Source organism: Mus caroli, chromosome 2 (assembly GCF_900094665.2).
Source record: "Mus caroli chromosome 2, CAROLI_EIJ_v1.1, whole genome shotgun sequence".
Classification (NCBI taxonomy): domain Eukaryota; kingdom Metazoa; phylum Chordata; class Mammalia; order Rodentia; family Muridae; genus Mus; species Mus caroli.
Window position 1 is genome coordinate 33522743 of NC_034571.1, and position 25059 is coordinate 33547801.

Sequence of the window (25059 nt, forward strand, 5' to 3'; positions counted from 1 at the left end):
TTTGTAGACCAGGCTGGCCTCGAACTCAGAAATCCGCCTGCCTCTGCCTCCCAAGTGCTGGGATTAAAGGCGTGTGCCACCACGCCCGGCTTGCTTATAATTTTTAAATGAATCATATATAAGGAAAAGCTTTTAACATCATGAGCCATAAAAAACCATAACAGAAATATTACTCAAGCAATGTAAGATACCACCCATTCTTAACATTTCTTTTTTATACACTGGACTGCATTTTCTCTGCTGAAAGAAAATTCACTGTGCAGATTCATGTGTGATATTCTCTAGTAACATACTTCTGTATCAGGTACCATTCTAGGTACCTAAGATCAAGCATAGAAGGTAAGAAGAGGGGGAAAAAGATACCTGCCTTCCAAAGAGCATAAGCTACACAATAAGCCAACTTATAATTAGTACCACAGAGTATTCTATATACTCATAATACTGGATTTCAAGTGTGGTTTAAAGTTTAGCTATATGGACAGGGATAGTAGAGCAGATCCTTAATCCTAACACTCGGTATGCTTAAGCAGGAGGCTCTCAAGCTGGTATTCTTAAAAAATTGAGTTCCGGGGCTGGTGAGATGGCTCAGTGGGTAAGAGCACCCGACTGCTCTTCCGAAGGTCCGGAGTTCAAATCCCAGCAACCACATGGTGGCTCATAACCATCCGTAACGAGATCTGACTCCCTCTTCTGGTGTGTTTGAAGACAGCTACAGTGTACTTACATATAATAAATAAATAAAAATCTTTTAAAAAAAAAAAAATTGAGTTCCAGGACAGCCAGAACTATACAGTAAGTTCTTGTCTCAAAAAATAAAATAAAATAAAATAAAATAAAATAAAATAAAATACAAACAATAAATAGTTTGGTTGTGTTAAAGTTTGGCTATCTGAATCTAGTGTGCACACATTATCTCACTTTTAGTAGCTGAGTGGTTTCTACACTTTACTACTTTGAACATCACTGTATATAAATTCTCTCATTGAGCCCTGCAAACAATTTACTGTTTCTGTGTTATCTATACTCTGAAATTAAGATGCTTGCCGATGTCACACAACAATAATAGAGCGAAGAACTGAACACACACATAATGCAGCAAGATCTGTGCTTTTTCAAAGGAAATACACAGTGGGAAGTGACCATTTCCACAAGGCCTCCTATCCTAACCCTAACCCTAACCCTAGTAAAGGGTTAGAGTGTATAAATACTTACAGCATAGGGGAACTCTTACTTGTAACATCATTCTTTCAAAAAGGGATATTCTTTATATACTCTCAACAACTTAAAACATAAATGGTGGTTTGATGTAAATGGTTATATACACTTCAACAGAGGAAATATTAAAGAAAAACTTAATGTCCTACCCTAGCCTAATCCTCTGGCTCTGCCTGTTCTCAACTTTCCTTTAGTGTCTCTAAATCATTAAATGAGTTTAGATTTAGCCAAAATCATTTAGCAGGTTAAGAGAGGGAAGAAAAATAGTTGATTTGTGTATCTACTGTAAACTATGTATTTGGGAGTGGTGGAAGCAAGCCACAATAGTATTACAAAAAGTCTCAGGGTAGAGGACAGGTGCCTACAAGACATTGTTAACTTTGAAAAAGAAAATGAATAGAAAGGAAGAAGATGCTATTTTTTCAGTGCTAGGTATCCCTGAGAGCTAAATGTGCCTTCTGTTTCCATTCCATATAGATGCAGAAAACTACATCAAAGGAAAGAGTCATGACCAAGTAAACAAATACTGTAAAATCCAGATCACAGATACCAAATTATGCTAGCTGCTCCAAACTGCAGAGGAATATATACAAAAAGGCATCTATGACAAAGCCAGAATAGACAAAATGAATAATCTATAAAATACCAAACTGCTCATCACAGCTGGGATATTAAGAACAGCACCAAAGCAAATCTTTCTCCCATCAAAAGTAGGAGTAACTAGATTCAGTAAATTGCTTCCAATTCAACATTTAAAAATAAAATATAGTTGGGATGCTCTCTTCAAAAAAAAAAAAGTAGGAGTAACATTAGCTGATTTCTTAGTCTTACCTGACCTCGCCAAGCTGACAACAGTCAGCACACAGAGAAAGTCCTTTAGAACCTTAGTTACGTAAAACACCTTACAAAAAGACTGTGAGTATATTAAATGATATAAATCCCATTCTGTGGTTAATAGTGTTTCAGAAAGGCACAATACACTAAGAGCCACTTTTCAACTTCTCTCAACCAAAACCAAGGTTTTAAAAACTTGGTTTAACTTGGTTAAACTTGAGAGAATCAACACTGAAAGCTATGACAAAATCCTACACAAAACCGCATGAGAAAAAAAAAAAAGCTTTATATCTTTCTGATACCTTCAAAGAGGTAAAGGAAGAAGCATATACAAAACAAACAACTCTCAAAACAAAATTTAGTAACACCTATAATTACAAATGGCTACATAGAAATGGTTGGTTTCCTACTACAGTGTCAAGGAGAATACAGCTTACCAGAATTAACACCTATTTTGATACACCAGAAATCAGAAACCAGAAATCTGCTGTGAAAAAAAATTAAGCCATTTACGAGACCAGTTCTTCTGAGACACTACAGACATGCTATATAAAGGGTAAAGTACAGGCATTAAACCCAATTTCAGATGGGATATACTTTAAATACAAATACTTCAAAAACTTATCTGATTTTTAATAACTATACTGTTTCAGATTTCAGTTAGCCTCCTGACACCATCATATACAACAAAAGCCTTTTTTTAAAAAAGGTGAGTATTTAATTCCAGGATTTTATGATTCATATCTAGAAACCAAAAGTCAAAAATCTACCACACAGTTACATGTGCCTTTCTCTATCCTTATTAACAATTTAAAATAAACTACAAAAATGATCTATACTCCTTTCCACTTTAATGGTACTTATGAAAAAGAGGTATACAAAAACACATGCTAAAGTAGGACAGATGAAAAATATCCTACTGGTCAGATATAGTGTCTCTAAATCATTATGACAGAGTGGCCAGTTGGTAAAGAGTCCAACAATGAGAAATATCATATGGCATGTTTCTTTGAATAGGACAAAGAGTACAAACATGTTAACTTAACAAGATAAAAAAAACATTAAGAAAATGAAGCTCACCACATATTCACCAACTTCTCAAAACTACCAATGGTTAATTTCTCATTCTACATTTATGAGGGTGATAATGTCATACACCAATTCTTTTAAACATATATCTTATTCAAACTGTTAACAGGGTTTAAAAGCTTCTCAAAAATTTACTGAAGGCAAGCAGATTGGTGAATACCTTTAATCCCAGCACTAAAGAGTTAGAGGCAGGCAGATCTCTGTGAGTTTGAGGCCATCCAACTCTACTGCTGAGGCTCAGGTCAACCAGGGCTATGTAATAAGACCCTGTCTACAAAATAAAATTTTGGGGGTGTGTGTGTGTGTGTGTGTGTGTGTGTGTGTGTGTGTGTGTGAGGAGGGGAGAGGAGAGGAGAGGAGAGGAGAGAGAGAGAGAGAGAGAGAGAGAGAGAGAGAGAGAGAGGGAATACATATATATGTGTGTATAAATGTACATTGTATATTATATGTACAATATATAGATTACATGTTATAATACATATTTTAAATCACATTTAAAGATTAAAAATTGAGTAAAATATATTCACTAATTCTTTTCCTTTATTCTATAAGCCAAATCTACACACAATTAAACTTTACAAGGGTATACAATTATTAGAAGTCAAACAGAACATACAAGTGAGTAATTTCAAAATCAAAAAAATCAAAATAAAAAAAAATTGAAAATAATTCTGATTTATACATTAAATCCTGAAATCTGACCACTAAGCCAGTATAGTAGAGCAGGTTAGCTGATACCAATGACTTGAAGTTATACTAGATGAAGGAAAGCAGATCACCAAAATGGTAGAAAAATTAAAGCATAGTCTAAAAAGCCTACATGATAAGCACAGGTGTCTAAAACTGCAAAATATATTATGTAAAACAAAACTTTAAAATCCCAAGACATAGTTAAAACAGTACTGGAACAAAAACTATTACATGAACAAAACAAAACATAGATATGTATGTGTATATATATACACACATGTACCTCCATCCTTCTTCTCCAATTCGTCCCTAATTAGAGGGGAAGTAAGTATCACCTTCAAAGTCAGTGTTGGCTCTTTCGTGTTCCGAATTATAATGGATGCTTCATTTATGCATTGTTCCACTTGGTATTTCTCTTCTGTTAGTTTCTGAAAGTCACCAAGATTTCAAAACCACTCAATCACATTAAAATCTCTAAACGGAAACACTTTCCAAAGAGCATATAAGACCCACAACTGAAACTAGTTCCTTACTTTGGAGATAACTTCTCTTTCAACTTAAGCAAACCATCCCTCTAAAGGGACCATAATGTCAACCATGCAGACAATTAAAATATTTAAAACCATTTTGTTTCCATATAAAATATTGAGTAGCAGTATTACAGTAAAGTGTAAGTAAGTATATTTGAAATGATAACAGTAAAGTATTATATAAATATAGGCAGCTGAAATGCTCTCTGAAATAATAGTGCTGTTGACAGAACAATCTAAACAACTACTTGCCAAGGATTTATGAATTCAGAAAATAGAAATTTCTAATGTAAACCAAGAAAGTATGAATGAAAAAGATGCCCACTTATAGCCACATAAAAGAATGAGTATAAATAGTTGTCTTGTATAATTAAAATAATCTCAGAAATCATTCCATTGAGACATCATTATGAAATAAGCCAACTAACATAAACAGGAAAATTACATTGCAGGGCTTTGCACTTCTCCCTTCTCCCCCTTCCTTCTCCTCCTCTTCTTCCTCCTCTTCTTGATTATTTTGCTTGTTTGTTGAGACAGGGTTTCTCTGTGTAGTCATGGCTATCCTGGAATTTACTCTGTAGACTAGGTGGGCCTCAAATTCAGAGAACTGCCTGCTTCTTAAGTGCTAGGGTTAAAAGCGTGTGGCACCACCATCTGGCTACATTGCCACTTTTTTTTTAAATACAATGATATAACCATATAATTCTTGGGCTTTCATAAACTATCCAAAATCATAAATTGAATATTAGACATTAAGTATATAATAAAATAAGTCATATAAAGCAATTTTTTCCTTGCTCTTTTTTCTCTTTTCTTTTTGCGGGGGATGGAGGTGGGGAATGGATTCAAGAAAAGATTTCTGTGTGTAGCTCTGGCTGTCCTGAAACTTGCTTTGTTAGCCTTGAACTCAGAACCAGCCTCTGCCTCCCAAGTGCTGGGATTAAAGGTGTATGCACAAGGAATTTCTTAACGAACAAGCTTAATATATATTAACTGACATAAAATAGACTGAAGAAAATACAAGTTATGCTCTAATAAAACTCAGTCATTTGTTTTTAAAATACCATTTTAATATTAAATACTTCAAAAAAAGCAAGAAAAAGAAACTCATTACACTAATGTTGAACAAAAGTCAAAGAAAGAAAAGAATACACCATGAAGCTGGGCAGTGGTGGCGCACGCCTTTAATCCTAGCACTTGGTAGGCAGAGGCAGAGGCAGGTAGATTTCTGAGTTCAAGGCCAGCCTGGTCTACAGAGTGAGTTCCAGGACAGCCAGGGCTACACAGGGAAACCCTGTCTCGAAACCCCCCGCCAAAAAAAAAAAAAAAAAAAAATACACCATGAATGAAACACCCAAAAGTGAAATGAACAACAAAAACTGTTCAAATCATTTTGCCAACGGGGGGTAGGGGCGACATTAAAGTTATGTACTAGAGGGATAGAGAGATGAGTTTATTATATAGACTGCTGACCACACAAGCAAGAAGACTCAAGTTTGATCCCAGTACTCACATAAAATAGAAAGGGCTAGAGACCTGGCTCAGGGGTTAACAGTACTTGCTGCTCTGGCAGAGGACAAGGGTTCAGCACCCAGCACACAGAGTGGCACACAACCATCAGTAACTCCAGTTCCAAGGCACCTAATACCTTCTTCTAGTTCCTCAGGCATCACATATATGGTGCACACAACATACAGGCACAGTCTAGAATCCCTGAACTGGAAAAAAATGGGTACAGATAGATGCCCAGGGGCTTGATGGCCAGCCTGCCTGCCTCTCCTGATAGAAAGCACCAGATCACATCAAAAGATTCTATCTCAAAAAGCAAGGCGAAGAGTTCTTGAGGAAGAATACACCAAATACTCCCCTGATCTCCACATGATGTAAGTGCTTGCACGGACACAGATACACACACACACACACACACACACACACACAATCTATTGGACCTGGAAAGATGGCTCAGTTGTTAAATCACTGACTGTTCTTCCAGAGGACCAGAGTTCACTTCCCAACACCCACCTAGCTGCTCACACATTTCTATAACTCCAGTTATGGGGATCTGACACCCTCAAACAAACATAAATGTAGGCAAAATACTAATGCACATAAAATGAAAGTAAATAAGTTTTATAAAGATATCTATTAAAAAATTAAAATTTTCAATGTTAAGATCTATCAAAAGTCATAAATATAATGAGTTTGGTCTAGACTATCTTCAAGCACTAACTTCAAAGATTACTGGGTTTGTCATCCTCTGCCTCTTTTGTTCAAAGAAGTTCTAAAATCACCCTGGAAAACAGTACAGAGAGAAAAAGGTGTATTTCCATTTCGATTAAGATAGTAAATAACTCCTAGTTGGTCATCAATGGGAGTCCTGTGAAGGTTCTAAGCCCCAGTGTAGGGGAATACCAGGGCCAGGAAGCAGGAGCGGATGGTTTGGTGAGTGGGGTGGGGTTGTGGGGGGGTGTTAAGGGATAGGGGAAGGTTTGCAGAGGAGAAACCAGGAAAGGAATTAACATTTAAAATGTAAATAAAGAAAATAATCTAATAAAAAAAAAGATAGTAAATAACACTTACAGTTCCTACAGTAAGTGTTCAGAAAAGGTATTTAGCCTGCAAGAAAGATACTATTAGAGATTATTTTACACACATACACACACACAAAACTAAATGTAAGGTGTAGTAAGAAATATGTGAACACTAAAAATTATTTTTGAAATATTACAATAATAATACACATGTAATTTGATATACACTTAGAGGGAAATGTGTGTACATGCATATAACTTATTCTTAACATCACTGGAAAATTCAGATTACCACTTTCCAATGAAACGTACCTTTACCCAGATACAGAAAATTTATTGTTAGAAAGCTATAATGACTATTTTAAATGGAAATACATGTCTCATAATATCCACCACTAGCTGTAAGTGTTCAAGTCTATTTCATCTCTTCTAGCTTAACCCTTAAAAGACCTCAGAATGTTTATATCATTTTAGTCTTTGCTAGCCTGGAAAGCACAAAGTTCCTAAAATTTGAGATGGTCTGCAAAAACCAATATTTTTCTCTTGGAATTTTCCCTTGAAGACTTACTAGATTAACAGTAACATTTTAAAGAAAAGGAACTACCCTTTTTTTTTTAAGATTTATTTATTATTATAAATAAGTACACTGTAGCTGTCTTCAGACAGACCAGAAGAGGGTGACAGATCTCATTATGGGTGGTTGTGAGCCACCATGTGGTTGCTGGGATTTGAACTCAGGACCTTCAGAAGAGCAGTCAGTGCTCTTACCAACTGAGCCATCTCGCCGACCCAATAGTAATATTTTAAAACTGTGGTGCTTAGAAATAAAGATCCTCACTTGAGAAAGAAATCAAGTTCAACCTGCATAAAGAAAGCACTAGTGTGTAGACAGAACTTTATCAAATCTGCTGTATCTTCCAAGCCACAAAAATGATCCCAGATGGGTGGGGTGGTCACAAGTATTTTTTAAACCCAGCACTCAGCAAGTCAGAGATTGTAAGTATCTCACCCTAATTGTATACTAAGTTATACATAAGAGAATATTACTCAAGAAGTACTAAGTTATATCATTTGCAAGAACATGGATGGGACCATAGAGCATCATGTAGGGCAAAGCCACAAAGAGAAATCATATGTGCATTTCATTTTTTAAGGTTTTCCTTATTTTGACTTGTGTGTATGAATGGTTTGCCTGAGTGTATATATGTCAACCCCATGTATGCATCACCCATGGAAGCTAAAAGAGAGCATCAGATCACCTGGAACTAGAGTTACAGAGAGTTGTGCTGGAAACTAACCGAGAGTCTCTGAAAAGGAGCAACTGTTCTTAACCACTGAGCCAACTCTCCAGTCCCACACCTCTATGACCTCTTTCTTATAAGACTCTAAACTTTAAAAAAAAAAAGGGGGGGACAACTTAAAAAAGGAGGCTAGATGGCTGAGTGACTAAAGATGCTTGCTGCCATGGCTGGCAACCTGAATTCAAGCCTCAGAACCTACATAGTAGAAAACTAAGGTTTGCAAGTTGTCTTTTGCATTTCACAACAAGCAAATAAATACATAGTTGAGGAAGGAGTTATTTGTTTGTTTCTTTGTTTTTAAGACTTAAAACCAATGGCCAGATTATTTGGGAAAGGACAATAAGAGAGAGAATAGCAAAAGAAGGAAATAAATAGATGAATAGGATAAAAGTACATGGTCGATATGGATCAGAATGACCCAATAAAATCTAATAGTTTATACAATGAATATACACTGGTTTTTGTCTTTTTTAACGTTATTTTTAAAACTTAAAAAGAAGGGCTGGAGACATGGCTCAGCAGTTAAGAGCACTGAGTACTCTTCTAGAAATCCTGAGTTCAATTCCCAGCAACCACACTGTGGGCTCACAACCATCTATAATGGAAGTTGATACCCTCTTCTGGAATGTAGATGTATATCAAGATAGAGTTCTCATATACATAAAATAATAATTTTTTTAAAAACTAAAAATACAAAAAATACATCACACCTAGATTATTCAAAACCAAAAACACTGATTTTTTTTTAAGGTATCTTTCTCACTTACAAGAAATACAAATATAAAAAAAGCAAGAAAGAGAGAGAGAGAGAGAGAGCGCGCTAGAGATGACAGAGTGGTTAGGAGCAAAGGCTGCTCTTCCAGGGGATCCAGGCTCAGTTCCCAGCATCTACATGTCAATTCACAACTACCTTTAACTCCAGTTCCAGGGGATCCAATGCCACCTTCTGGCCTCCAATACATGCAGTCAAAACACTCAACATATAAAATAAACTTTTTTTTTAAATACATCATTTTCAAGAATTAAGAAAGCAAGCATGATCAAACAAATGAGCATTCACCCACTCAAAAGTTTAGACTTGTGGGCAGACATCTATTTCTGTGACATGGATATGAAGACACTCTGTGGTGGTTTAAATATGCTTAGCCCAGGGAGTGACACTATTAAGAGGTGTGGCTTTGTTGGCAAGAAGAGCTTCCTTCTAGCATCCTGGAGATGTTAGTCTTTTTTTTTTTTTTTCTTTCTTGAGACAGGGTTTCTCTGTGTAGCCCTGGCTGTCCTGTAATTCACTCTGTAGACCAGGCTGGCCTCGAACTCAGAAATCCACTTGCCTCTGCCTCCCAAGTGCTGGGATTAAAGGCGTGCACCACCACCGCCCAGGGAAATGTTAGTCTTCTAGTTCCCTTCGGAACAAGATGTAGAACTCAGCTCCTTCTCCAGCACCATGACTGGTTGGACACTGCCATGGTTCCCACCTTGACAAGAATGGACTGAACCTCTGAACCTGTAAGCCTGCCCCTATTAAATGCTGTTCTTTATAATGATTGCCTTGATCATGGTGTCTCTTTACACCAATAAAAACCCTAACTAAAACACAACATAAAATGAAAAATTACCAAGAAGCTACAATCCAATTAATTACAAGTAGCACATAAATGAAATGAAAGACAATGTCAGCTTCCTAATCAGTGGTGCACATATCTCTAGGATAGACAAGCAAGGTTAGATTTAGATTAACTAGAACATAAAAGTATGACATCATTAAAACTTTTTAATTTTGTGAAACTAAACAGGAATAGTGACTTCTCATAAACTTAGCAGATAGGTGACTTTAAATTAACGATGACTTGCAAGAAGATTCAACAAGCCAAACTGTTTGGCATGCTAGCTTCACAGGCTGAGTTCAGAACCCACATAAATGGAAAAGAAGAAAACTGGCCTCACAAAGTAATCCTGTGGCCTAACATCTACAAACACACACAAAATAATTAATAAACTAAAAACTTTAACCAAATCTTCAATTTTTAAAAGTATCATTCTGAAATTATCTACTGGGCCTTTTTTTAATCTTTCAACTTTTTGTCATATTTCACCAACTCTTCTAAAAGTTTTATAATACTAAAAGACACACATAGGCTATAGGTGGGAAGATGTAGAATCTCAGTAAGTTACATCTGAAAGGTTTAAGACTGTATTTTAATGGCCTTATTTTAGTAAATATATCCTGAGTATAATCACCAGAAATGTGGATCCCTCAGACCAAATTCTTTTTTTTTTTAATCCTATCCCTGACTTACCAATTCTTGTTAACAGTCACCAAGGTCACTGTTTCTTAACTCTATAAACTCTCAAATGCAGTTAAACAGTACTTACCTGAATCTGAATCGGAAGGTTATCTTTTACTGTATTTAACAGGGTTTCCGTGGGTTTGTCTTTGCACATTAAGACTAGCTCCAGGTCCATATCATCTTTAATCAGCAAGCCTTTTGCAACCAAGCCAATCCTCATTACACCACACAATGTCCGGCCACCTTGATCCCTACAAATAAAAACCTATATTATTACTTCTATAACATATTTCCCAAGCTACAATTAATCCCTACAAATAAAAACCTGTATTATTACTTCTATAACATATTTCCCAAGCTACAATTAATCATCACTTGGCTTCCTGAGTACTCACATAAGTGGATAAACTATTATGTACAACCAAACATCCAAAAATTTACGAGGTAAAACTCAGATTTAAGGCTTACAGATTTAAAGTTACTTTTTCCTAGTGACTGAACACATCATTATTTTACATTATGGATATTTTAATTCGTTATGACATCTCTATTACTTACAAATCCCAGGAACATTTTTTCAAACTGTTCTTTTTAAAATTCCATAATTTTGAGAAAAAAAATGAAAAAGTAATGAAAATAGTCCCGTGGGTAAAAAGTTCTCTGGCCCCACCATGTGAAGCATATACACCATGTATTCATGCTTGCATATACACACATCACCACCCCAGCACACATTCTAAATAAACTTATTTTTAAAAAAGTAATGTTAGTTGGTTAGATAGTATATAGCTAGATGGGAAATGGCTAGATGGGAGAAGGGGGTGTGCTTTAGAAGCAGTTAATTCAAAGTGAGGTAAATTGAGAAAAAAAATGGTGGTGGAAAGTAGACAGGGAGTTATAAATAAGTTGCCACTCAGAGCCTGAACCATCTTGAAGATTCAATAAACCTTAAACCTATAAAGTCAGTATAAGTGGGGATAGAGGTAAGTGACCCAAGAATTCAGGCAACCATAAGAATCTGCCATACATTATTTCTTACTCTACTGCCTTATCCTCTCTGGCTCCCTAATGTGTATAGTCCCTTCTCCATAATCATGCCCAAACTTTGCCTTCACACTACTCTGTTAAAGTTCTCAGACTATTTCAATAAATCCTTCTTTACCAGTTTTATACCTCTACTACCTTTAATCTACTACATATAGAATACTGCCTAATCTCGAGAAACCACAATTTTGGATGACATCCCACATATTTTTCCCGACATGTCCCTGTGAACATTTGGACATTCAACATTGCCAATACTTGACTTCTTTGAGCCTGCTTCCCCACTCAAGACAAGACTAATCCTTTTCACATATAGCTGTTCTAATATAATATAATGTAAGCAATAAACTTTGAACTTTGGCAGGGCACAACATACATTAAAACTTCAGTAAACAACTGCTGTTTCTTTAAAGATTTATTTATTTTTATTTATATGAGTACACTGTAGCTGTCTTCAGACACACCAGAAGAGAGCATCAGATCCCATTACAAATGGCTGTGAGCCACCATGTGGTTGCTGGGAATTGAACTCAGGACCTTGGAAGAGCAGTCAGTGCTCCTAACCGCTGAGCCATCTCTCCAGACCCAATTGCTGTTTCTTAAACAGTCCCTATATTTACTTCACATCTACGCCTTTGCTTTTGCCTGCACTGTTACCCACCAGATCCTCTGAGCCATTTCCAAATATTACTTCCCTAATAAAGCTATTTCTTTTTCTTTTCTTTAAGACAAAGTTTCTTGGTGTGGCCCTGGCTAGCCTGGAACTGAAGGATTTATTGAAATAGTCTAGCTATGTAGACCAGACTAGCCTTAAACTCAAGAGATCCACCTGCCTCTGTTTCCCAACTGCTGAGATTAAAGGCATGTGGCAACACATCAGGGTTATAAAAAGCTTTATCTGATTACTTGAAACAGCAGCACTTTATCTCTCCCTGCTCTGTACTTTAATTTACCTAGATGAAACTGAAGTACAGATACTAAAATAAAGTATAGCTCAATGGCAAAGCACTTAATTAACTGAAATGCTCAAGTCCATTCACAGCATAAAGAGAAAGGGCAGAAGGGAACCTGAAGGTACTTTTGTTCTCTCACCTCTCCCCCTTCCCCTCCCCACCCCACCCCAGTAATCTTCAAGTTAAAAGTTCATTAATAACTCTGAGTTAGCTCTCTTCATCAGCTAATGTGAAATTGTGAAAATTTAGTAAGTAAAATATAAGCATATAAAGAGAAAAAATAACAGACTACTTGATTTGTTGAATCTAATACAAAAATAATATTGAATAGCAGTTGATGCACAATAAAAGTAGACATTGTTAGCTCACTCATTAAAATTCTAAATTATAATCATGGTGTGTTTGATATTATTATCATCTACATGTAAATAACAGCATGATTGAGCAGGAAAACTAAGTCCAAATTCAAGTCCTGAACTTAATGAATTTGAATATAAAAGTTACTGGAAAACAAGCCAACTAATATAATTTCTTTAAGACAGTAGTAATATTCCTAGTGATATAAAGTCTGAGACCTGATGCCATTGATTTGACTTTGGAGTCAGTCTGTAAGAGAGCACAGACAGCAGCTGTGCAAAAGTGCCTATCTCATGTATTTACACTCTTTGGAACACTTATGATAGACCAGGAGCCCAAATACATGTATCTGTGGAACACAGCTATAAACCTTAAAGACACTTCAGCCCCTGGTTTACAGTGAGTAAAAACAGATCTAGTCTGTACTCCTTGAGTTCCATCATGTAAGAAAAATTACAGACAACCTTGAAAAAAAAAAAATCAGATGCCACCAAAGGTACAAACTTCTAAGAAATATATACTCAAAAATAATAAAGAGTAGTGAAGAGCATGTTGTATATATGTGTATACTTGCAAAACCACAATTTTCCAAAAATTTGAAAGAGCAACAGAAATACAACAATTTAAATCCGGAAACCATTAATGATTTAACTTGCACAGAAACTATTATACAGAGCAATCCACGTATACAGTAATACAACCACTGGAAAATATTAATTAGCAATTACCATTTTAAACCATCAAAGTTGAGAAAAACTGAGTAATTACAAAAACCTACAGTCAATCGCCATGCTCTTCGGACGCTCACTGTTTATCTTGGAGGAAATGACTGCACTGTCTTTCAGTACAGACCATCTATTCATCGTTCCTCTCTTACTGTTCCTTGTCTACTTAACACAGTAATTTGTAGACAGAACTGAAAGCTGGAAGGAAATTCTGAAGCCTCTATTTTCCACTTACATTAAGTCATAGTTAATGTAATGTTTTAAAACCTATAAATATGGGATAACCAATCAAATAAACTTCATTTTCCAAAGTAGGTATAGAATTACTGTAATCACAGTAACAGTGCTCAAAACAGTACCGCCACACTGGCATGACATAAAAATCTCATGATCTAATTGCATGTAGCACTGTGGTTTCATCTTATATATAACCACTATTGCTACCTCACAACACTTCTCTTGTAACTGTTATAAGTTCTCGCTTCTTTACCTCAACAAATACACAAAATGTCTGTTACTAATATGCAACAAAGATGGTGTATGTCCTGTGAATTTACAGGGTGTCTTAGTCAGGGTTTCTATTCCTGCACAAACATCATGACCAAGAAGCAAGTTGGAGAGGAAAGTGTAGGCAGCCAATGCAAAAAGGATGGCGCCAGTTTCCGGTACACCTTGGCTGTAAACAACACTGTGCAGGTGATAGCCCGAATCTGGCGCCAACCCCTCCCAAGCGGGTGCATGCAAATTAAGGTGCCGGCAGACTGACCAATCCCAGGAGGACACAAAGCTGTTCCCTGTGCTGGGGTGTATATAAGGAGTCCTCCCTGGGTGCCCGGTTCCCATAGCATCGAGGCGTTCCTGCAATAAAGCTGTTGAGAAGAATCCATTTTCCTTGCCAGACAGTGGGCGCAACAGGAAAGGGTTTATTCAGCTTACACTTCCATACTGTTGTTTATCACCAAAGGAAGTCAGGACTGGAACTCAAGCAGGTCAGGAATCAGGAGCTGATGCAGAAGCCATGGAGGGATGTTCTTTACTGGCATGCTTCCACTGGCTTGCTCAGTCTGCTCTCTTACAGAACCAAGACTACCAGCCCAGAGATGGCACCACCCACAAGGGGCCTTTCCCCCTTGATCACTAATTGAGAAAATGCCTTACAGTTGGATCTCATGGAGGCATTTCCTCAACTGAAGCTCCTTTCTCTGTGATAACTCCAGCTGTGTCAAGTTGACACAAAACCAACCAGTACACAGTATAGTTAGTGCTGCTAGTACACTGTCCTATACTCTTCCTATACCATGATTTCAAAACATTTAATAGAAACAATATTTTTTTGTTTTGTTTTGAGACAGGGTCTCTCTTGGCTGTCCTAAAGCTATGTAGAGGAGGCTGCCCTCGAACTCAGAGATCCACCTACTTCTGCATCATGCTGGGACTAAATGTGTGTGCTACCATGCTTAGCTAGAAGCAGTATCTTTATGACTTCCTCTAGAAACAGTATTTTTATGACTTTCTTAAAATAAAAAACATTACTATTTATTTTAGAATTAAGAGGCTAAACCAACACAGCAAATGATAACTCTCAAATATTAGTATACTATCAAAAGAGGTCCTAAAAGGATTATCTTCTTTTTTTGATACTATCATTACTCCTCCTTGCTTTCCTATAGAATTTAACTCAGAAAAAATAAAAAAAATAAAAACACCATGAAAGATTTACTACCTTGGTTATATCACATATGATAAGATTCAAAGAACAGCAAACACATCACCAACTCAATCCAGAGGATCCATAAGCTTTTTTAGACAAAGCTTGACAAAAGCTTCAACACTCACTTGGAATAGTTTTCCACAGCTTCATCTTTCTTTACTTCTGTCTCCCCCTCAGGTTTTGTGCCTTTGTTTGTTTCGTCTAGCCAATCTGAGACATGTTTAAGAGCACATTCAACAGTTGACACCATATTTTGCACAGCTTCAAGTTCCTCTGGAGATGGATAGATCGTTGAATGTTTCACCATAACATGGCGATCATCATTGGCAAAAGATCTAATAGATCTCTATCAAAGGGAGGAAAGCAAAAGAAAAAAGAAAAAGAATGTGACCTCCTAAAGATAAGTGTATTTTTAGTCAACATAACACCAACTGATAACCACTATAAGGCAGTTAATGTTCAAACAATAATCATGAATGATAAGTAGAGTTCTATTTTATTCAAATGGCATATCCCAAAACAGGAGGTATTTCACTTGGTAGGATTCATATAAGTCACAATGTAAACACTCTGTCTTTCAGCTAAATTTGTGGTTTTCTGATTACCCCTTCAAAAAACAAAACAAAACAGACCATTATCCATACTACATAACAGTGTAGTTTTAAGAGTCTCTCTAGAAATAAATGATGGTAATTCACAATGTGACACCACCGGGCCAACTCCCATCTCCCAAAGTGCTAGAAATTCTCACACCTTTCATTAAGACCATATAATATAGTAATAATCAAGATACAAATTTATAATATGAACTATATAACAATAGAGTAATGTCTAGCATTTGGCACCCAAATCTTTGATAGAATCCTTTGAACAAGCAGCATTCCAAATTTTATAATAGTTCGGAAAATACATAATTCAAAAATAATCAACTTATCCATCTAAGTTAACATATGTATTGCATTCATATCAAAATCACTAGAAAATTATTCAAATAAGCACCAGATAAACATATTTAAGTATTAAAATAATTAGACCAGAAGAACTACACACACACACAAAAAAAAAAACAAAACAAAACAGAGAAATGATCATACAAATCTTAAAACTCAGAAGCAGCAATAAAGGAAAATGAATCAAATTATATCAAAACACAAAAATTTTACAAACATCTAAGCTTAAATCTAAAATAAATAAACAAACAGAAGAAAGTTTGTGTGTGTATATATATACACACATACATAGATGTATGATGACATTAAGTCAAAGGACTATAAAAACTACAATTATAGTACAGCTATATTCTCCTAAAAGCAGGTAATTCTCCAGAAAAGCAAAACAAGTCTCAATGTAATTTTTCTTTTTTTTTTTAAATTGGTTTTTCGAGACAGGGTTTCTCTGTGTAGCCCTGGCTGTCCTGGAACTCACTCTGTAGACCAGGCTGGTCTGGAACTCAGAAATCCGACTGCCTCTGCCTCCCAAGTGCTGGGATTAAAGGCATGCGCCACCACTGCCGGGCTTTTTTTTTTTTTTTTTAATTTTGTTTTTTACTAATTTTATGTGTATAGGTGCTTTGCCAAGGAAACCAGAAGAGGGCATTGGATCTTTTGGAACTGGAGTTACAAATGATTGTGAACCATCTTGTGATCTCCAGCTCCCTCTAATCTTTTCTTTACCAAAAGAGCAACCATGTTTTTATCTAAGGTTACTACTCTCACTGTTAACATTTGTAATTTAACATTATATAATCGTTTATGACTAAAAAGATGAAAGCAATCAGTCACCACTCACCATGGTTTCCTATGGTATTTTAGCTTCTTTTTCCGATCCTTTTCTCTCTTTCTTGTCGTCTTCACTAGACACTGTTTTATGTGACAGTACCTCCTCATATGCCTGAATCCCCTGACTGCTCAATGTCAAATATAAGCAAAAATATCTGAAAATTGTTCTCTGGAATACACCTGCAGAAACAAGAAAAACAACTTCTCAATTTACAGTTAGTTTCAAATCTAAATGTGGAACCCATACACATGATTCATGTTGACTTAAATAATTAAAAAAAAAAACACTTTACAGATTTTTCTATCACTTTATCTCCTTTACTATTTATTTACTTGTATTTATGTGTGTGTTTGTGTCTCTGTGTGTGCCATGCTTACGTGGGTACTCAAGGAAGCCAGAAGAGAACCCTGGATCTCTTAGAGCTGGGGTTATAGGTAGTTCCAAGCTATATAAGTGATAGGAACTAAGCATATTTCCTCTGGAAAACAGTTCTTAGCCATTAAGTCATCTCTTCATCCTCTTTACTTTTTATTTAAATAATTACATTATTGCAAACAAAACTTGACCTATGTCCTAAAGTAAAAAGTGATATGGGCAGAAAGGCAACCCTCCTGGTAAGTAGAGTGTGGCACCTAAATTCCCTAGACCTTCTTTACATAAATGCATTACTTACAAAGGAAGACACACCCAAGGGAAACCATCTAAAAATGCAATACTGCTACTGATGGTAACAATGCTTCAACTAACCTTAATCAAACCTACCATTAAAAATCGGTACTTTGTCTGACTTACATGAAAATTCAACGCATAAAGCATTTTAATATTAACAATACCACTGATTTACCATGATGCTTTTCCACTTAATACTGTCATTAGACTGATAGCACATATTGGCATAATATTTATCCTTTGTTTTTAGAATTAAAATTAGGAATGCCTTTCTAACGTGTCCCCTTAACTCCAAAAACATGAAACAAACAAACAAACAAAAAAACCCTTAAGCACACCCTTCCCCTGTATATCATTCATGTACCAAACTTGAAGAATCACTAAGTTTTTGCCTTATTTCATTACTCCTAGATATATCCTTTTTCCTGCCAGAAGCCATAATCATTCTGCTCCAGAATGTAGCTAGTGAGACTTTATTTTTTTATTTAAAAAAAGAAAAAAGAAAAAAATAAATTGTGTGGGTGGATAAATTATGTCCTGGCTATATAAACAACAGGGGTTTGATCAAGATGGATCATGTATAAACAATGCAACTATCAGAATAGGAAACTACATACATGAGATGCAAAAGAAGCAGTTTCCTCCTCTTCTAAGCAGTAGTCTTTAGGCGTGCTTCAAATATGGAAACCCTTTAGTACGACTATCAGTAGTAGGTTTTCTAATATTATTATAGTTGCTCTTTTAAACAAAGAAATTCTTTATTGGACTTTTAGAATTAAGACACTTCATTCCACTTTTTAATGAAAGCATAGAACTAGAGCTGACCACAAATGGCACTCTGCAATCTATGCCCTACAACCATAGATTCCTATAACCAGTTTATAAAATCTCCCTGAAATAAACAAAAGAAATTTAGACAGACATACACACACACACACAAGACATAGACACAAAGACAAGCACACACATAAATACACACACCGGTTCAAATAAAGTATGATTACTGCATATATCATATGACAAAGAGAATGAATACGTACTACTAAAACAATTTCTTGAAAAGAGGTTATCTTTAAAATGTCCTCACTAAAACTAAGATTCTATAAAAATCCATGTAGTGTTCAGCAACCTCCCATTTTCAACACTATTTTATTCTAAGGAAGTCAACCATTCAATATATAGCTGTAAACCCAGTAGCTTTTTAAAAAAATTTAAAAAATTAAAAAAAAAAACAACTGCTTTCTGTTCAGTAAAAATTGAAAGTCCACAGGCTGGACAAATGGCTTAGCCAGAAAAGGCTAGGCTCACAACCAAAAAGATATCAAGAACTGAAAGTCCAAAAACTTTATTCTATAACAGGATGAAGCCATTAAACCAACAACATTAGGAAAGAAGACTGAAAGCAAACAAAGCAAGACCACCACCACAAGGCAACTTCTGATGTTTTGAAGGAAACTGATCATTGACTTGCCAGTTAATTTGCAAAGAGCAACTCCTCTGCACACAAGAACCTCTTAGAACTTCACAGTATGACAATATAACACAGTAACTCATAATAGAAGCAGTGTCTATAAGATCATATTGCTGGAGGGGGTGGCATGAAATGAACTTACAAATTTCACTAAACTTCAGTTTACAAATGAAATAAAATAATAAATTGAGGTTGTTCGCATTCTGTCTAAGCTCCACCCCACAGATACCTGGCAACAGCCAGGTAGGCCTGACACTATAAAAGAGGCTGCTTGCCCCCTCCTTGCTCTCTTGCTTCTCTCGTTTCTCTCTTGCTCTTATCTTGCTCCCTTGCTCTTCCCTTCCCACCTCTCTCCCCATTCCCTTCCCCAATTTCTCTCTCCGTGCTCATGGCCAGCCTCTACTATTCCACATTAGATTACATTAATAAACCTAGTCCACTTACTAGTCTATTCCTCTATTTGGCAACTCCTTCCCCACTCCTGAGGCTATCAAGGTCAAACTATCAAAGTATTAAAGTCCAGTCCCCTTTGGCTCACCTAATTAACATGCCCAACCAAAACAAACCAGCTCATCCTAACAAAGGGTTTCCCTTTTTCTCTTTATAAACTGCCATTTGCCTATGGACCATGTCTGCCTCCTCTTTATCCAAAGATAGCCCTTTGCATTCCTTAGGGCAAATACAAATATCCCTTATCCCCTTCTTTCTCCCTTACCCCTTTCCTTCCAACTCTCTCCCTTGTCTCCTAGCCCCTGTCTTCATCTCTCTGGGGCAAAAAAAAAAATCTCCCTTTGTTAAGAACTTGGTCTTGGTGTGTCCTATGCCAACTCTGGTCCTTTCACTTACTTATTTTAAAAAGATCCAGCTATCATCTGCACCAAAAAACAGACAAGCCAGGCAGTGGTGGCACATGCCTTTAATCCCAGTACTTAGGAGGCAGAGGCAGGCAGATTTCTGAGTTCAAGGACAGCCTGGTCTACAGAGTGAACTCCAGGACAGCCAGGGCTACACAGAGAAACCCTATTTCAAAAAAAAACAACAACAACAAAACAAAACAACAAAAACAAACAAACAAACAAAAACAGACAAAACAAAACTTTTCCTATAATAATGTGAAGGCTTAATTCCATCATATGGTTTTAACACTTGCAACACTGGACAGAAGCCAAAAGGTCCTTTCTGAATTAACAATATGAACAATGAACAGCAAAGGCTGCAATGCTAATCCGAAATACACTGTACAAGCCATCTTAGTTGAGGAGCAAAACAGGTAAGATCTTCACATCACAGACAGGGTCAAGAAAGCACATTCTTTCCCTAAAATGGTCTCTAGACTTTTCTATACTTGGCACACCTTTCCACATTTGACTGGACAACTTTCTGTTGGTGACATTATTTATTTTAGGGAAGCATCAACATGTTAATAAATTTCAACAAATATTTATGGATCATCTATAATAACCAAAGAACTCTCCTGAGAACTTAAAAAGATGTCAAAAAAGACAAAATAAACAAAGAAACCAACTGTTGCCCATGTAACAAGTTCACAAGGGAGAAAACTGAAAATGACAAATATAAAAATAAGTAATTGAAGCTGAATGTTAGAAAGTGTAGGCACCTAGAATCTAAGACTGAGCAAGTAGGAACATTCTGAAACACAAAACACAACCATCAGGCTGCACGGAAAAGGCAGCACCAAACAAGAATTTCAGGGATTATCTAAGTAGTCACAGCTGGAACATGAAGGATAAAGGTTAACAAATATGTAAGAGACTAATTTTTCTACTACTCAACTCTGTCTTCATTGTACAAGTGGAAGTACAGAAAACATGAATTAATAACTATATTCCAATTAGATTTTTATTTATGAACACTGAAATTTCTAAATAATTTCCACATCACAAAATACCAAGTATGCCAGGCAGCGGTGACACATGCCTTTAAATCAAAGTACTTGGGAGACAGAGGAAAGTGGAATTCTATGTAGATCATGCCAGCCTGGTTTACAGAATGAGTTGCTGAACAGCCAGAGATACAGAGAAACCCTGTCTTAGAAAAACAAAACAAACTTTTAAAAAACTCGGTGTACAAAAATATAGCAAATTTTAGCCAGGGTTATACAGCAAAATCCTGCAGCACCCCCAAAAAGGGCATCAAATAAAGACAGCTAGGTATGGTAGCATAAACATAAAAACATATAATCCTGACACTCAGGTTTGTCAGTTCAGGGACACTTGAGCTACATGGTAGGATCTTGTCTTTTTAAAAAAAAAAAAAAAAAACATCACCAAGTGTATGGCAAATCTGAGTCCTGATCAGTCTGTCCTAATATAGAGTCCTCTACAAAGACAAGATATCATTCATATATACATATATTATACCCACACACATACATACATACACACACATATCTTTGGAAAATTGATCTCAAGAGTTTTAAGTATGAGAAATGACAAGCTATGATTCCTGTTATAAAAAGTTCTTTGATGGCTGAACAGATGGCTCAGAAGTTAAGAATAAGACCTGGATTTGGTTCCCAGTACCCACAGCAGATGGCTCACAACTATCCATAATTCCAGTTCCAGGGGATATGGCATCTCTGGCCTCCATGGGTACATGCAAATGTATGATGCACATACACACAAAGGCACACATACATGAACACAGCTTTTTTTTTTTTTTTAATAATCTTGTGGGGGACAGAGAATGGGAAGAGGAGACCACTTCAAATACTTAGTGATCAGTCTAGCAGCACAGTGACTTCTAGTATTTTTAGGGAATTGCTTCCAGGAAACACCCCCTTAATAACAAAATCCACAGATGTTGGAGTCCCTGTGATAAAGTGATATATAGGGTGTAATGACCTCATATACTATAAATCAGTTCTAGATCATTTATAATATATAATAGAGATGCCTTATAAATCATTATTATATTGTATTTTTTTAGGGAATAATGACAAGGAAACACTCTGTACATGTTAAGCCTAACTAACTATCTTCTTCAACCTCAAAGGTTCTAACTTGTGCAATTAGCTTGTAAATAATGTGCAAGAAGCATAGAATGTAGGAGTAAAATCAGAAATATAATTTTGGACACCTTGAGGATAATTTATTATATATTCAAAGTAAGCAAGCTGGATATGGGCACAGATTTAAGAAAAAAAGTCTAAATTAGTCAACACGGCAGTTTTCAGTAAAACCAGAAGGTTCCACAAAAGTGGGTTTACTAATGTGTGGGAAATAAAAGGAGACAAGATAGAATTATAGAAGGGGGGTAAGCGTGACCTGAGAAGTAAAAAGGAAAACGTGAACTGTGCTGCTCAGAAACTGGAGAAACGATAGAAAGCTCAAGATCTAAAAAAGAAGATAATGAATGCAGCAGGTAAATGAAATTCCTGAGCTATGTGAATAAGTATGGTCTCCCTATAGTTTCTTGGTCCTGGTCTGGGACTTTGGTTCTCCTGTCCTAGCATCCCAAGTGCTATCATACATGGCTTAAATCCCAAATTTTAGACTGTTTTCAACTATGGATGTCTATTAATTAATTCAAAGATAACTCTTTGGGAGCCCTATATACTAACAAAGTAGTCTTGCCATAAACAGGAATTCAGTCTTCTATACTACTCAATCCCAACACTTCAGTCTATGCTTGAAAACCTCAGGTACCACTTCAAAACCTCAATGACTTTTCATTAGCTAAGTAAGAATGGCATCTAACGAAGGTCTTTTAAGATGGAATGCTAACTCTGGGCAGTGGTGGCACACGCCTTTAATCCCAGCACTTGGGAAGCAGAGGCAGGTGGATTTCTGAGTTTGAGGCCAGCCTGGTCTACAAAGTAAGTTCCAGGACAGCCAGGACTACACAGAGAAACCCTGTCTCGAAAAACAAAACAAAACAAAAACAAAAACAAAAACAAAAACAAAAAAAAAACCAAAAAACCAACAACAAAAGATGGAACGCTAACAAAATTCTCTACCTGCCACTTCTCATACTGCTGTAGTTCCAGGCCATAAAGGGAACAGATAAATTCAGATATAGATCAAATCTGCCTCTCCATAAATTTAAGTAGTTCCTGACAATATAAGGTATTTCTTCCAAACACCTTTTAAACTCTTTTATGACACTTCTATTGTTGGATTTTAACTAAAATTGTTTACACCTCTATCTTCATAATACCTAGGTACATCTTATACTTGGGGAACTCATTAGATCCTATCCTTAAAGAATGCTATTAACTGTAGCATTCAGAGGATTCATTTGAAGGACAGCATCTTATCATGTAGGTGGTGAGCAATTACTCCTAGTGCCTTCAGTAAACTTTTGGCCCTTCTTCCATCAGTACAAATTACATTGTTTGACTTAGAAAGTTCTCTAAAACCTCTTCTCGATGCCCCAGGATAATATTTAGTGATTCACTGATACATATTCAGCTCTATTCTTGTCAGAAATCTTGGAATTTTAAAAACACAAAGATGACCCTTCTACAAGTCTGGCCTGTTATGTTATAATCCTGTCCTCATTTTCTTTCCTATTTTAGATAACTACTCCTCACTAAAGTCAGTACTTATAGTCTAACATGGCTACCACAGTTCCTCTCTTTTCACACCCTCACTTCTAACCCTTACCCAATTCAATTTTTATAATCATCATTTGAGATTCACATCAGCAATTCCTTTTCTCACCTGACAGAATAGTAGGCCTGGTTAAATCCAAGCCTCTTAGCTATATCATCAGTAACCTTCAGAAGCTAAAAATGGGAGGAACAGGAGACTCACCAGCAAACTAATAAGAAATGCATGTGCCACCACCATCTGGCTACTAGTGGGTCTTTTTTTAACAATTAGTTTTAACCTTCCAAGACTCAATAAGAAAGATTTCCCTCAAACAGAGGTGGTGCTATACCCCTGGGGGTATTTAAAAAGCTAAATCTGTGCCTGGAAAAATGGCTCCAAGCACTGGTTCTTCTTAAAGTAAGACTCAGGAATTCAGGTCCCAGTACCATGTGTACAAAGAGAGAGGAGGGAGGGAGGGAGAGAGAGAGAGAGAGAGAGAGAGAGAGAGAGAGAGAGAGAGAGAGAGAGAGAGAGAGAGAGAGAGAGAGAGAGAGAGAGAGAGAGAGAGAGAGAGATTGAGAATTTAGGACCCACTTTGGGATATTTATTATATATCCAAGTAAGCAAGCTGAATATGGACACAGATTTAAGAAAAGTCTAAATTAGTAAATATGGCAGTTTTCAGTAAAACCAGAAGGTTCCACAAAAGTGGGTATACTAATAAGTTTTTCTTTTAAATAAAACGCTAATTTCCTATTGTACTATCCTGGTATTAGGAAAAACAAGATCCTTGGTGGTTACCAGAAATCTGGTGCTCTAAGATATGCTCCAGTGTTCAAGGACTGCCCCAGCTAACTGGCAAACAAGAATCTTACTGAAAAAAGCTAAATGTTCAACTTTTTCATTCATTATTTTTATTACATTTTTATTTTGTGTAAAGGGGAAAGGAAAGTGTGGCACATGCCACAGCACACATGGGAAAGCCAAAGTTGAGTCTCTGTGTGGGTCTTGAATAGCTGAACTTTCTGAAATCGTAATGATTTCTTTATATCTTCTCTTGAACATGAAAAGCTTTTCCTACCACCTCGAAGTCAACAAGTCACCCTGTTTCCTATTTCACTCCACATGCCCAGAAGAAGTACATTTTAAACCGTGTATTTTTCCCTTTCTTCCTAGTATTAGGAATAAACTGCCTCCACTCCTAATACAATCCTCTTAACTTCAATACTACTATACTAATGCCCATCCTTTTGTATCTAGAAAATGAGCCTAAAACTCCTGTCATCTGCATCATTTCCTCCATTCTATTGGACCAT

The 25059-nt window shown here is 36.3% G+C and overlaps 1 protein-coding gene across 5 annotated transcripts in view; it reads right to left on the reverse strand.

Annotated features, from left to right (window-relative positions):
• Strbp (spermatid perinuclear RNA binding protein) overlaps positions 1 to 25059 on the reverse strand; it is a 122844-nt gene that overhangs the window by 54918 nt on the left and 42867 nt on the right. For all 5 annotated transcript variants that reach the window (XR_003836003.1, XM_029474577.1, XM_029474579.1 and 2 more), the window contains exons 2-5: positions 17057 to 17226; positions 15394 to 15614; positions 10564 to 10729; positions 4112 to 4256 (exon numbers count right to left, since the gene is read on the reverse strand). Coding sequence is in view for 4 of the 5 variants with exons in the window: in XM_029474577.1 (XP_029330437.1) it covers positions 4112 to 4256; positions 10564 to 10729; positions 15394 to 15614; positions 17057 to 17059 (535 nt within the window). In the remaining variant the exon portion in view is untranslated. The remainder of the gene's footprint in view (positions 1 to 4111; positions 4257 to 10563; positions 10730 to 15393; positions 15615 to 17056; positions 17227 to 25059) is intronic.